At 40.6% G+C, this 13,129-nt stretch overlaps 2 protein-coding genes across 5 annotated transcripts in view; both read left to right on the top strand.

Annotated features, from left to right (window-relative positions):
- The window catches only part of ROPN1 (rhophilin associated tail protein 1), a 39,870-nt gene extending 36,244 nt beyond the window's left edge, over window positions 1-3,626 (top strand). For both annotated transcript variants that reach the window (XM_043997562.1, XM_043997561.1), the window contains exons 5-6: window positions 2,960-3,135; window positions 3,443-3,626. In XM_043997562.1, coding sequence (XP_043853497.1) covers window positions 2,960-3,135; window positions 3,443-3,509 — 243 coding nt within the window. In that variant the 3' untranslated portion in view covers window positions 3,510-3,626. The remainder of the gene's footprint in view (window positions 1-2,959; window positions 3,136-3,442) is intronic.
- Window positions 3,627-9,599: 5,973 nt separating this feature from the next.
- The window catches only part of CCDC14 (coiled-coil domain containing 14), a 42,856-nt gene continuing 39,326 nt past the window's right edge, over window positions 9,600-13,129 (top strand). For 2 of the 3 annotated variants that reach the window (XM_043991075.1, XM_043991074.1), the window contains exon 1: window positions 9,601-9,732. In XM_043991075.1, the coding sequence (XP_043847010.1) occupies window positions 9,634-9,732 (99 nt within the window). In that variant the 5' untranslated portion in view covers window positions 9,601-9,633. Of the gene's footprint in view, window positions 9,733-13,129 lie in introns of all 3 variants that reach the window. The other variant, XM_043991076.1, reaches the window with a different exon arrangement.

The following is a 13,129-nucleotide window of genomic DNA, read 5'->3' as shown; positions in this document are numbered from 1 at the left end:
GCTTGAAAAAACATAACAAGAAAAGCAGCTAATATATAGTCAAGCTTACCTCACATTCATTCAGATGGCATCACACTGGTTGTCATCTTGATCTCTCATGCCAAAGCTCTGCATCCTCTTCTTTTGCCCTTTCTGCATCCATCTTCATACTTCCCCATCTAAAAGGGCTTACATCACTTCAGAAGCCCAGGAACAGCATTCATAAAGGGCAACAATTAAACCATTAACGATCAGCTTCACTCTTCTTCAACCTGTTATCCTGTTGGTCGGCCAGTACAGCTAATATTTCACTTGTCCCTAGGATTGTGAGAAGTGTTCATCTGCACACTTGCATACCACTACCCTGGAGTGTATATTAGCCATATTTACTAAACCAGGGTGAGTAACGTCCTTTGGACAGATTTTCTTGGAATGTGTCCTCCCCTCTTCCCATTGTTCCACAACTCTTGCTTCAGCAACAGTTCTCATTTGTAAAATTTTGAGACTATTCATATATCAAAAGCTAGGTTTGTCTGAAAAACTAAATCTACAGTAGCAGTCTCAACTCTGAATGAGTCTCTTAAATTTTCTTTAAGAAAAAAGTTTTACAAAAAAAAAAAAAAAAAGAAAAAAGTTTTACTCTGATAGGACAACCTTTCAAGCTGCTGGAAAAATTATTCATTTTTTGCTCCCCCTCCCAGTCACACAACTTGGCACAGCATCTCATAGGGCATCATTTAAATTCATAGTCTATATTTACTAAAAATAAATACTGGGGGCAGCTAGATGGTGCAGTGGATAGAGCACCGGCCCTGGAGTCAGGAGTACCTGAGTTCAAATCCGGCCTCAGACACTTAACACTTACTAGCTGTGTGACCCTGGGCACGTCACTTAACCCCAACTGCCTCACTTAAAAAAAAATACTGAATAAACTACTGGTTTCTAGATGCTATCACTAAATTGCTACATATTACACCCAATAGGATAGGTTGTATTCTAATTTTCAGCATTATTTATGTGTTAGTGCTTATCCCCTTCAGTTTTCTGTCATGTCTGACTCCATAGTGACTTTCCTGAGTAGTATCCTTTGCAGTATACTGGCTTAGCTGTATGCCTGACTCATAGTAAGCACTTAATAAATACTTGTTCCCTTCCCCAGTATCTCTAACACAGCATCTTCCCCTGGACTAAGGTAAAAGAGAAAGGAATAAGAATGCATTGTAATAGAAAGTCAAGGAAAGGTTTATTCCTGCCCCTCCCCTGGGCAAAAAGGAGGCTTTGATTATCAGTGAGAAATCTCATCAGTGTGGATATTGTCAGGGTAGATTGGCAAAGCCATGCTTGTCTTCTCATTCCTGTCTACATCCTTTCATACATTCTTCAGAGACCTGCCCAATGTGTTGGAAGTCATCTTCTGAGTCTTAATATTTTCACCATACCAGTGAACACTTAAATAATCTGCTAGTCTTCTTTTTCAGCATGCCTCACCCACCTCTTCTGGTCACACATTGCCTTGCTGTGTTGCCTTTTATACTTCTGGCACAAAAACCATTTATTGATATTGTGCTGCAGTCTACTTAAACTAGCCATGTCTCTTCATTTTCCTTTAGATCATCCCCAACTTTAAGACTTCTAAGATCATGGCATATCTATATTCAGCCATGTAGCATCATCCAAAGAATATTGGTAGGGGCAGCTAGGTGGCATAGTGGATAAAGCACCAGCCCTGGATTCAGGAGGACCTGAGTTCAAATCTGGGCTCAGACACTTGACACTTACTAGCTATGTGACTCTGGGCAAGTCACTTAACCTTCACTGCCCCCACACACACACACACACAAATATTGGTGGTTTTTCTTTTTTAAAAGGTGGCTTTTTTGTGAAGGATGAGCTTGGGATCAATGAAAACACTGTAATTTCCCAGATTCTATCTAGCCAGCTCTCCCTACCTATTCGATTTTGAAGCCAGCTCATTGTAATACTTGTCCAAGCCATATATACTTGTCCAAGCCATTGTAATACTTGTCCAAGCCATAAGTACTAATGGACTATTTCACTGGGCTGCCTCTCCAACTGCTTGTGATTGAATCTTGGCTATACAGAAGAGCATTACCCTTTTCTTATATAACTGGTACACTAATAGTTACTGATTTAGTGATAGCAGCTATCACCATAGTGGCTATTTAAAATATACAAAATGTAATGACAATAAAATTTAATTATAATATGTAATTATAAGCTTCATTTCCAGAATGCCAATAAAGAAGCATATTATAGATATTAAATAATTGTGAGAGTGGGTGGAACAATTTCAGGCATAAGCATTATGATCCCTCTAATAAAGGAGTTTCTAGCCTGGGATCTGTGAATTTTTTTTCAAATGTATTTTGATAACTTTATTTCAATATAATTGGTTTCCTTTGTGATCCTATGTATTTTATTTTATTCATTGAAAACATTATTTTAAACATTGAAAACATTATTCTGAGAAGAGGTCCACAGACTTAACCAGACTGTCAAAAGGGTCCATGACACAAAAAAAGGGTTAAGAATTAATGTTCAGGGGCAGCTAAGTGGCACAGTGGATAGAGCACTGGCCCTGGATTCAGGAGGACCTGAGTTCAAATCCGACCTCAGACACTTAAATAGCTGTGTGACCTTGGGCAAGTCACTTAACCTGAATTGCCTCACCAAAAAAACAACAACAACAACAAAACAACAACAAAAAACATCAGATTGCTTGCTGTCTTGGGGAGGTGGGAGGGAGAAAAATTTGAAACTAGAAATCTTTTAAGAACAAATGTTGAAAATTATCTCTACATGTAACTAGAAAATAATAAAATACTTTTAGAACTAATGTTCAAGAATGTAATGTCATTCCCCTATCATTTGACACAAGTGATAATATTTGTTATTACCTTTTGAATGTCTAAGCTGGCCTCAAGGATATAACCACTTATTTTTATTTTCCTTGTAATAGACCATAGCCAAAACCCTCAAGATTGTATGTGAAGTTTTATCATCTGAACATGATGGCGGACCTCCCCGAATCCCTTTTAGCACGTTTCAGTTTCTTTACACATATATTGCTGAAGTGGATGGAGAGATTTCAGCATCCCATGTCAGTCGAATGCTGAACTACATTGAACAAGAAGTGTAAGTAGATTTTCATAAGCTGAATTAATGGAAAAGTGATTGTAGCAGGACTTTGGTTCATGATAGAGCATAGTAAATTACAGTGTTGCTATAAAAATAGGGGATTTCATGGAGAACAAAGAAATAGGAAGAAGAGGATGTGGCAAAGGAAAAACAGGAAGTGGGAGAAATAAAAATATTAGAGGGTTAGATATAATGCTAAAGGGATCATGTTGAAATGAGTAAGTATTTAATATATGTTATGTTTCTTGATAAAAGAATGAGTCTATTAAATGAACTAACTAAGAATATGTTTTTGGCCAAACAGAATCGGTCCCGACGGTTTAATCAAGGTGAATGACTTTACCCAAAATCCCAGGGTACGGCTGGAATAAAAATGCACTCCAGCAATTTTAAAGGAAGGAAGATAGAGATAATTGTGCTTCAGAATGACTGCACCCCATACAACATCCGATGTCAATTTTCTTGTACAACTGGTACACTAATAAACAATTAGGCAAACATGCTGGCTACAAATGTGTGTGTATGTATAAGTTCTCAGAACAGAACAGAGCACTAATACTGATATGAGACTAGTGTTCTCTCCTTGCCTTGACCAGGTCTACAAATAGGTAATGAGGCCAGGATTGGAAAAATACCAAGAGACAAGAGGGAATGTTTATTTTAACACTGTTAACGATATGCATGAGTCTTATTAAGTTGTATCAGCATGACATAAATGACAAGTATGTGTTTTCCACATTTAAACACAATTTTTAGCTTACCTTCTCATTATATTACTTCTCCATTATCTATAATGTTGGCAATTTTATTAACCCATACGTCTTGTAGAAAAGCTGGAGGAATGTGGGCTAGATAATAATATAATTGAATGGCTTCAGAACTGGATGCATGTCAGCTTGGCAGGAGGTCCACGGTAACATCCCACAGGGGGCTTGTATTTGGCCCTCTAAGCTTTAACATTTTTATCTTAATGAGTTGCAAAAAGGCAAAGATAACATACTTATCAAATCTGTAGATGATAAAAAGCAGAGAGGAATAGCTAGGACACCAGATGACAGTCAGGGTGCAAATCTTTACAGACTAGAGCATAGGGCTGAATCCAATAAGCTGAAATTCAATAGGGATAGATGTCAGGTTTTACACTTGGTCACAAAACACCACCTTCACAAGGCAGGAAGGTATGATTAGACAGCAGTTTATCTGGGAGAGGGGAGAGGGGAGGGGGGAGGGTGTTTCAGTGGCCTGAAAAGCCAGCAGTGTGACAGGAGGGGGCCTAAGAGTGAATGAGACTTTTAAGTTGTACTCAGAGACACAAACCAACAATTCCTACCACATGCCAAGATAAGCTCCAAATGGAAATATGACCTAGATATAAAAGGTCATATCACAGACAAATCAGAGGGACAACAAGAAATTAGCTTGCAGATCTATGGATAGGGGAAGAATTTCTGACCAAAAAAGAGATTAAAAGGGTCACAGACTGATCCAACCATTCTGGAGAACAATTTGGAACTATACCCAAAGAGCTATAAAACCATGTATACCCTTTGATCCAGCAATACCACTGCAAAGTTCCTATCCCAAAGACATCCCAAAAAAAGAGAATAGGACCTATTTGTACAAAAATATTTATAGCAGTTCTTTTTTTAGGGGCTAAGAATTGGAAATCAAAGGAATGTTGCTCAATTGGGGAATGGCTAAACAAGCTGTGGTATATGATGGTGCTGGAATATTATTGTGCTATCATAAATGACAAGCAGGATGATTTCAAAAAGGCCTGGAAAGACTTGTATGAACCGATGTATAGTGAAGTGAGAATGAGAATGTTGTGCACAGTGACAGCAATATTGTTTGATGAAGAACTGTGAATGTCTTAACTATTCTCAGCAATACAATGATCCAAGACAATCCCAAAGGACTAATGATAAAGCACACTATTCACCTCCAAAGAAAGAACTGATATTTATTGAACAGACTGAAGCATACTATTTTCACTTTCATTTTTTTCTTTTATTCAAGTTTTCTTATATAAAATGACTAATATGGTAATGTTTTACATAATTGCACATGTATAACATCTGATTGCTTACTGACTCAGAGCGGGAGGGAAAGGAGGGAAGGAGGAATACCATTTAGAACTCAAAACTTTAAATAAAAATGTTTATTATTATTATTTTTTTAAAGTCACAGGACCTAGAATTTTTTAAAAGGGGTCACAGAAGATAAAATGGACAATTTTGATTACATAAAATTTAAAAGGTTTTACCTTTAATTAAAAAACAAACAAACAGGCCCAATGCAGCTAAAATTTGAAAGGAAACAGCTGGGGGAAATCTTGGCAGCAAGTCTATTTGATAAAGGTCTCATTTCCAAGATATATAAGGAACTGATTAAATTTATAAAGAATTAGACAATGCCTTCAATAAGAGAAATGGCCAAAGAATATGAACTGACAATTTTCTAAGAAATCCAAACCATCTAAGGCTATTTTAAAAAATGCTCCAAATCACAAATAAATGGAGAAATGTAAACTAATATGGATAAACTACCTCATACCCATAGATTGGTAAAATACTGGCAAAAAAGGAAAATGACCAGTGTTGCAGCAGCTATGGGAAAACAAGCATACCAATAACACTGCTTGTGTAGCTATAAATTGGTTTACTAGTCCAGAAAGCAATTTGAACTAAGCCCCAAAAGCCATACCCTTTGACTCAGTGAAATCATATGTAGGCCTATGCCTTCAAAAGGATCAAAGAATGTGAAGCTTAAATATCTGTGATGTCTAAAAATCTAATGTGTGGTCGCCTTAAATTAGAAGCTTTAGCACCAGTCTTTGGGCATTAAGCATTTATTAATGCATATTAGGGGTTAGCAAAGAGAAAGGAAAAGCTGCCTTCACCTAGCTATCCCAGAGAGTGAATGCCCTCAGTTCCACTGGAAATCCACTAGAAACCCCCTGTCGAACCGGAAGAGGGCAGTCCACACACACAGCTCCAGGCTAATTGGCTGGTCCATTGATTGACATGACTTAAAGGCAGTAGACATAACTTCCAGACACCAATCTGACCTTCGAAATCTCAGAAAGGTCACCTCATGCTTTCTCCTCAGGGCAGAGCTGACCTGGTTCTCACAATCTTTCTCAGCAGGGTGGTGGCGCTCTGATTCTCACACACCCCCCCAACCCCCCCCCCCCCATGCTTCATGTGAAGAAACATCATTTCCTTACATGAAGCAATAACATTACAGATACTTATGACTAACAAAGTAAATGGAATGAAAAGAGAGAAGAAATTGAGAGATGCATTAACAAAGGCTAAAGGGGGCACTCCCCTTTTAGCAGGTGGACATTATAAATAGTGTATACAATGGGGAAAAGGAAAACAGGAAAATGATCATTTAAGTCTTTGGAAGTCTTTTTTTTTTTTTTTTTTGGTGAGGCAATTGGGGTTAAGTGACTTTCCCAGGGTCACACAGCTAGTAAGTGTTAAGTGTCTGAGGCTGGATTTGAACTCAGGTCCTCCTGACTCCAGGGCCAGTGCTCTATCCACTGCACCACCTAGCTGCCCCGGAAGTCTTTTCTCAGATGATTCTTGGGATGTCCTCTGGGGTGTAGTTGTGGATGCTGATGATCAACTAACAAGTCTCAGCTATAGAGTTTTGGGTATGATTACAAAGTCCCTCAGGTGTTTCAGATACTGGTAATCAGGTGGGAAATTTTCCTACAAAATTGAGCTTAAGACAACTTTAAAAAGCTTTGCCAATAACCAAACCAAACAATGAGAGTTCTCAAAAAAGTCTAAGGAAATTCAGAATCTTTTAGAGATTTTACAATTATTGTCCAGTTGTTACACATGAAACATGTAATAAAAACAAAAATTGAAACATTATCTAAAACGTAATATTGCTACAAGAGAAAAAAGACCTTTATGTACAAAAATATTCATTGAAGCTTTTTTTTGTAATGGCAAAGAACTGGAAACTAAGGAGCTGACATTCAATTGAGGAATAGCTGAACAAAGTATGGTACTTAACTGTAATGTATTGGTATTGTGCTGTAAGAATTAATGAGTTTCCGACAGCTAGGTAGCACAGCGGATAGAGCACTGGCCCTGGATTCAGGAGGACCTGAGTTCAAATCCGGCCTCAGACACTTGACACTTACTAGCTGTGTGACCCTGGGCAAGTCACTTAACCCCAATTGCCTCACCAAAAAAAAATTTAAAAATTAATGAGTTTCAGGGGCAGCTAGGTGACACAGTGGATAGAGCACTGGCCCTGGAGCCAGGAGAACCTGAGTTTAAATCTGGCCTCAGACACTTGACACTTACTAGCTGTGTGACCCTGGGCAAGTCACTTAACCCTCATTGCTCAGCCAAAAAAAAAAATAAGTTTCAGAGAAAAGTAGAAATATTTATATTAACTCATCAAGGTGAGTGAAGTGAAAAGATCTTGGAGAACAATTTATATTATAGCATCAACATTCTAAAACGATTTTGAAAGACTTGTGGATTGCATCACCACAATAACCAAATAGAATTCTAGGGAACCAATTATGAAACATAATACCAACTTCTTGCAGAGACTTTTTTATTTTTGGATATGATCAATGTGGAAATTTGTTTTGACTATGCTTATTTGTCTTGACTATGCTTATTTTTTTGTTTCTGGAAGGTGGGGATGGTGGGAGAGGAGGGAGGTGAATGAGGAAAAAAAAAGCTTTTTGATGGAAAAAAATTTTTAAGAGAGGTTCAGAGATTGGAATTGCATGTGGGTTTCATCTGCATAGAGATAAGTACATTTATGGGAACTCAGAGTATAAAGATACTAATACAGTGTCCTAAGAGTCTAGGACTGAGAGCTATGGGATACACCCATGCATAAGGGGATATGGATAATGATTCTTGGGATGTCCTCTGGGTGTAGTTGTGGATGCTGATGATCAACTAACAAGTCTCAGCTGTAGAGTTTTGAGTATGATTACAAAGTCCCTCAGGTGTTTCAGATACTGGTATAACCTTACAAAGAAGACAAAGGGATCAGTCCTACAGGTAGAAACAAGAAAGCAATGTCCTTAAAACGAGGGGGGGGGGGAAGCAGAAGGAGGGTGTGGTCAATAGTGTCAAACACTGCAGAAGTATAAGTACTGAGAAAAAAATAAGAACTATTGATTTGAAGTTTTCATTCTCTATAACTCATCCAAGTACTAACTGTGTGACAGGGCAAATCACAATCTCTGAATCTGAATTATCATCTGTGAAATGGAGTTAATACTTGAATATAATAAAAGCTAGCACTTTTTTAAAAGTGCTTTAAGGTTTGCAAAACACTTTACAAATCTTATTTCTTTAGATTTTCACAACAACCCAGGAAGGAAGGTGCTATTATTCCTCCCCCACCTATTTTGTTTTGCTTTTTTTTTTTTTTAGTGAGGCAATTGGGGTTAAGTGACTTGCCCAGGGTCACACAGCTAGTAAGTGTTAAGTGTCTGAGGCCAGATTTGAACTCAGGTACTCCTGACTCCAGGGCCAGTGCTCTATCCACTGCGCCACCTAGCTGCCCCTTCCCCCACCTATTTTATAGAGAAAGAAATTGAGGAAGCTGGAGATTGAGTGACTTTCCCAAAGCCACAAAACTAAGTGTCAGAGGCAGAATTTGAATTCGGGTTTTACTGACTCCAAGTCCAAGACTGTATCCTGTATCCAGTGTCATAATGAGAGTCAATGGGAGAACACGAGAGTTGTAATGGAAAGAAAATTGTCTCTAAGCGGGGAGGGGGGGGAACAACACACCTGAGTTCAAATGCGTGGATAGAGTGAGTTGAAGATAAAAGCCTGAAAAACTAAGAGGTGTTAGACTGCACAGAGCCTTGAATGCCAGCTCAAGTGGTGTTAATCTTCGAATCATTACCAATGACCACCGTTTACATCGCGCTTTAAGGTTTGCGGGGGCTTCACCTATGTCATCTCATTCGGTAATACGGGCCCTAGGCGAGGGGTTAGGAAAAGCAAGGTAGATGGCTTCCTGACAGGAAGATTCAACTTGATCCGAAAATCATAGATTTGGGGCTGGAAAGAAGGAACCTTAGATTTCATAGAGTCCGGCACCCGTATTTTAAAGAAAAGGAACCTGAGACCCAGAGAGAAAAAGGCTCATAGATACTAGATTCAAATCCAGGTCCCCGGTGGCTGCCTCTCGTGGCCTTGAAGAAATTCCTTCCTTCTGTTACCTCCACCGCCCTTCAACCTACTTCAGATGGAACCTCATCCGAAACCCAGAGACTACCAACGACCTACCTCAGCTCCTGGCGGAAGTAACTTCTAGGGCCGAGGCTAAGTGCGCATGATCCCAGTTCCACGCCTGCGCAGAAGCCGTAGAGGGCTAAAATCGGATTGGCTGATCGCAGAAAATCTAAGCGCCGCGTTCGGCGGGAATTAAACCGGAACCGGAAGCCCAAGGAGCGAAAGAAGGTGGCCCGAGAGGGTCGCGGTTCCTATGGCTGTTAACTCGCTAAACCGCCTGGCTTCTGGCCGGAGGGTGGATGGACGCCTCAGGGCCCGAGACTCGTTGAGGTCCGGGCCTCGACCGGCTCAGGTGAGGGGAGGGGGCTGTCCGGGGTCTATATTCGTCCCAGGCTCTAAGCTCCTTGAAGGCAGGGATCTGACCCTGGATCGGGAGTCAGGGGGCCAGGCTTCCAGCCGGGGCCCACCGTGTAACCCCAGGGAGTGACCACGAGGAGGGGCAGTTGTGCTTCGGGGCTACGGAGGTCATGGTGACACTCACGTGGTCCGTGATACCTCAGTGTGAGCTCTCCTTCCCCCGGCCCTCCGACGTCTGTGTGAGTATTCACATGGATGCGTGTGTGCACACCTTTCAGTAGCCCCGCCTACTTACCTGTGTGTCATGTTTGTTACCATAGCCGAAGTTCCCACGGATTCAGTTAGCATCTCTGTGCTGATAATTTTCAGATTTACTTGTCCCTCTATCTGCCCTCTTCGGACTTCAGTCTCATATCTTCCAGTAGCCTGTGGGACTACTCCAGCCGATGTCCCATTGACGTCTTAGGTTCAACATATCCAAAACTCAACTCATATCTTCTCCCCAAAACCCCTGCCTGCTTCCAGACTATTTAATTACCATTGAGGAAACCATCATCCTGCTAGTCACCTCCCCAAATACCTAGGCACAATTTTCTATTCCTCATTCTGACCCCGCCCCGCCCCACCCGCCCCCCCCCCCCATCCAATCTGTTGCTGAGACCTGTCGATGGTACCTTTGTAAGGTCTCAAGAATGTCCCCTTTTCTTCTCGGACACTGCTACCACCCTAGTGCATACCCTGATCACCTCACACCTGGACTATCCCGGCTGGTTGGTCTCCCTCCCCCAAGTCTCTCCTAACTCCAGTTCATCTTCCACTCATCTGCCAAAGCAGAGATCTGAACATGTTCTCTCTCTCTCTCTCTCCCTTTCTCTCTCCCTTTCTCTCTCCCTTTCTCTCTCCCTCTCTCTCTCCCTCTGTCTCTCCCTCTCCCTCTCCCTCCCTCTCTCTCCCTCTTCCTCCCTCTCCCTCTCCCTCCTCCTCTCTCTCTCTCTCTCCCTCTCTCTCTCCCTCTTCCTCCCTCTCCCTCTCCCTCCTCCTCTCTCTCTCTCTCTCTCTCTCTCTCTCTCTCTCTCTCTCTCTCTCTCATTCTCTCTCCCTCTGTCCCTCTCTCTTCCTCCCTCCCCCCAGTGGTTCCCTATCACCTCAAGGATCAAATATAAAATCCTCTGTCATTTGAAGCTCTGCATAACCTTTTCCCCTTACCCACTTTTCTAGTCTTCTTACCGGCACATCACCACCACCCCCTATTCTTCAATCCAACGTCATTACCCTCCTTGCTGTTTCTAGTGCAGGACTACTCTGGACATTTTCACTGGCTGTCCCCCATACACAGAATGCTCTCTTCTCTCATCTGTACCTCCTGGTTTCCCTGGCTTTCTTCAAGTCCCAGGTCCTGTCTTTTATAGGAACCATTTCCCGATCCCTCTTTATTCTGCTGCCTTCCCTTTGTTGGTTATTTCTAATTTATCCTGTATCACTAGCACTTAACACAGTGCCTGGTACACAGAACTTCTTGTGTTAATTGTTGACTTGATATGCTTGATGACTTGACATGTTGATTTGCGTTAAGAAGAAAGAAACAGCAATTATGAAACTCTCCTCCAAGGACTTTGGTATAAGAGAGAGAGAGAAAGCCTACTAGGTACAAGGCACTGTACTAGTAAGTACTAGGAATGCAAAGAAAGGCAAAAAAGATAGTTTCACAAACAAGGATGAGAAAGGCTTCTTGAAGAACAAGATTTTAGCTGAGTTATAAAGGAAATTAGGGAAGCCCAGAAACAGTGACAAGGACGGGAGAACATTCCAGGCATGGGGTACACAGTCAGTGAAACTGCCCAGAGCTGGGAGATGGGAGTGTTTTGCTCCAACTCTCAGCTCCAGGCATTTTCTCTGGGACTGAATTTCAACTGGTAAGGTAAGTTAGGAAAGGCCCCATACTTTTTTTCCCCTCGATCCTCATCTTCTGCAAACTTCCTGCTGCATTGGACACAGTCACCCGCTGCTTGAAACTTTCTTTCCTTTCAGTGACTCTTCTCATGGATCTGATTTTTTTGAATGATTCTCCTATCTCTTCTCAGCATCCTAATGATGACTGTTCCCCAAAGCTTGTTGAACTCTCAACTTTGCTTCCTCTGTGTTGACTTCCTTAGAGAGTTCATCTCTCCATTCTGAATTTATAAATGACTTCAACAATCATTATTTTTATTTATTTAATTATGTCCAAATCTACACCTCCAGCTCTGATTCCTTATTTGCCTTTAACTTCTATAACTTCAACTGCCTACAAAACATCTCCAGTTGCTTTGTCTTGGCTTGTTATCACTCAAACTCAGTTTAAGAAGGAAGTCATCCTCCTATTAAAAATACTTCTCCTTAGCAATGAACTTATTTCTGTCAATGGCACCACCATTCTCCTGATCTTCTTGTCTTATATCTTAGAGATATCTTTGGTTTCTCCCTCTTCTTTTCCAACTCCCATTACTCTGTTTCATTTTTGAGAGTTTGTTTCCACCTTTCCATTTTCAAAGCCACCAACTTCATCATAGTCTTATCACCTTTATATTACTGTAAATTTTGTAATGATCTCTTCCTCTGGCCCTTCCCCATCCTAGTCCATTCCACTTAATACTACCAGCTTGGACTTCTTAAGATTATATTTTCATAACATTATTTTCCCCCTGGTCAAGAACCTACACCGGCTCCCTAGTGTATCAAATTCAAACCACTCAGCCTGGCATATAGGGTCCTCAAACAACTAGTCCCCCTTAATATATCAGACATTAGCATAGCTCTCTCACTGTTCTTCAGAAAGGTCCTTCAATTCCATTTAAACCAGTTTTTTCATCTCTTAAACTATTCCTGCATTTTGCTAATTCTGTTTTCAGTTCTTCTCGCCTGAAATTCCCCCTTCCTCTTCATTTGTCTAGATGCTACACATTTTCTTCCATGACACACTCAAGAATCTCTCTTTCATGAAGTTTCCAAAATAACTTCATCCTACAATTTAATTTCACTTATATTTAGTTTCCTTGTCAATTGTATATATTCTCGTCTATACTATCTTATCCCATTTGTAGGCGATCCATTAGTAGTACCTGATTAAAATAAACAACTAAAACCAAAACTTGTTGACCCATTTGCAGTAGTCATCCTGGGAGGCTCTCTACTTTTTCCATGAAAATGACTATTTTTCTTTTGGAACTATGCCCCCAGAGTTATTAAGCTGTCTATACCATTCGACCCTTTTATTTTCTATATTGTACCTAACAAAGTAACATAGCTTTAAAAAAATTAATTAAAAAAAACTTACTGGATTGAAATAGATGTGTATTTGGGGAGGAACTAGGGGATTTGTTATTGATTGTACTCACTTAGGAGATTAGGAATTT

This window comes from Dromiciops gliroides, chromosome 3 (assembly GCF_019393635.1).
Source record: "Dromiciops gliroides isolate mDroGli1 chromosome 3, mDroGli1.pri, whole genome shotgun sequence".
NCBI lineage: Eukaryota > Metazoa > Chordata > Mammalia > Microbiotheria > Microbiotheriidae > Dromiciops > Dromiciops gliroides.
The sequence above is the reverse complement of the archived record's forward strand: the minus strand, read 5'-3'. Positions and strand labels throughout refer to the sequence as shown.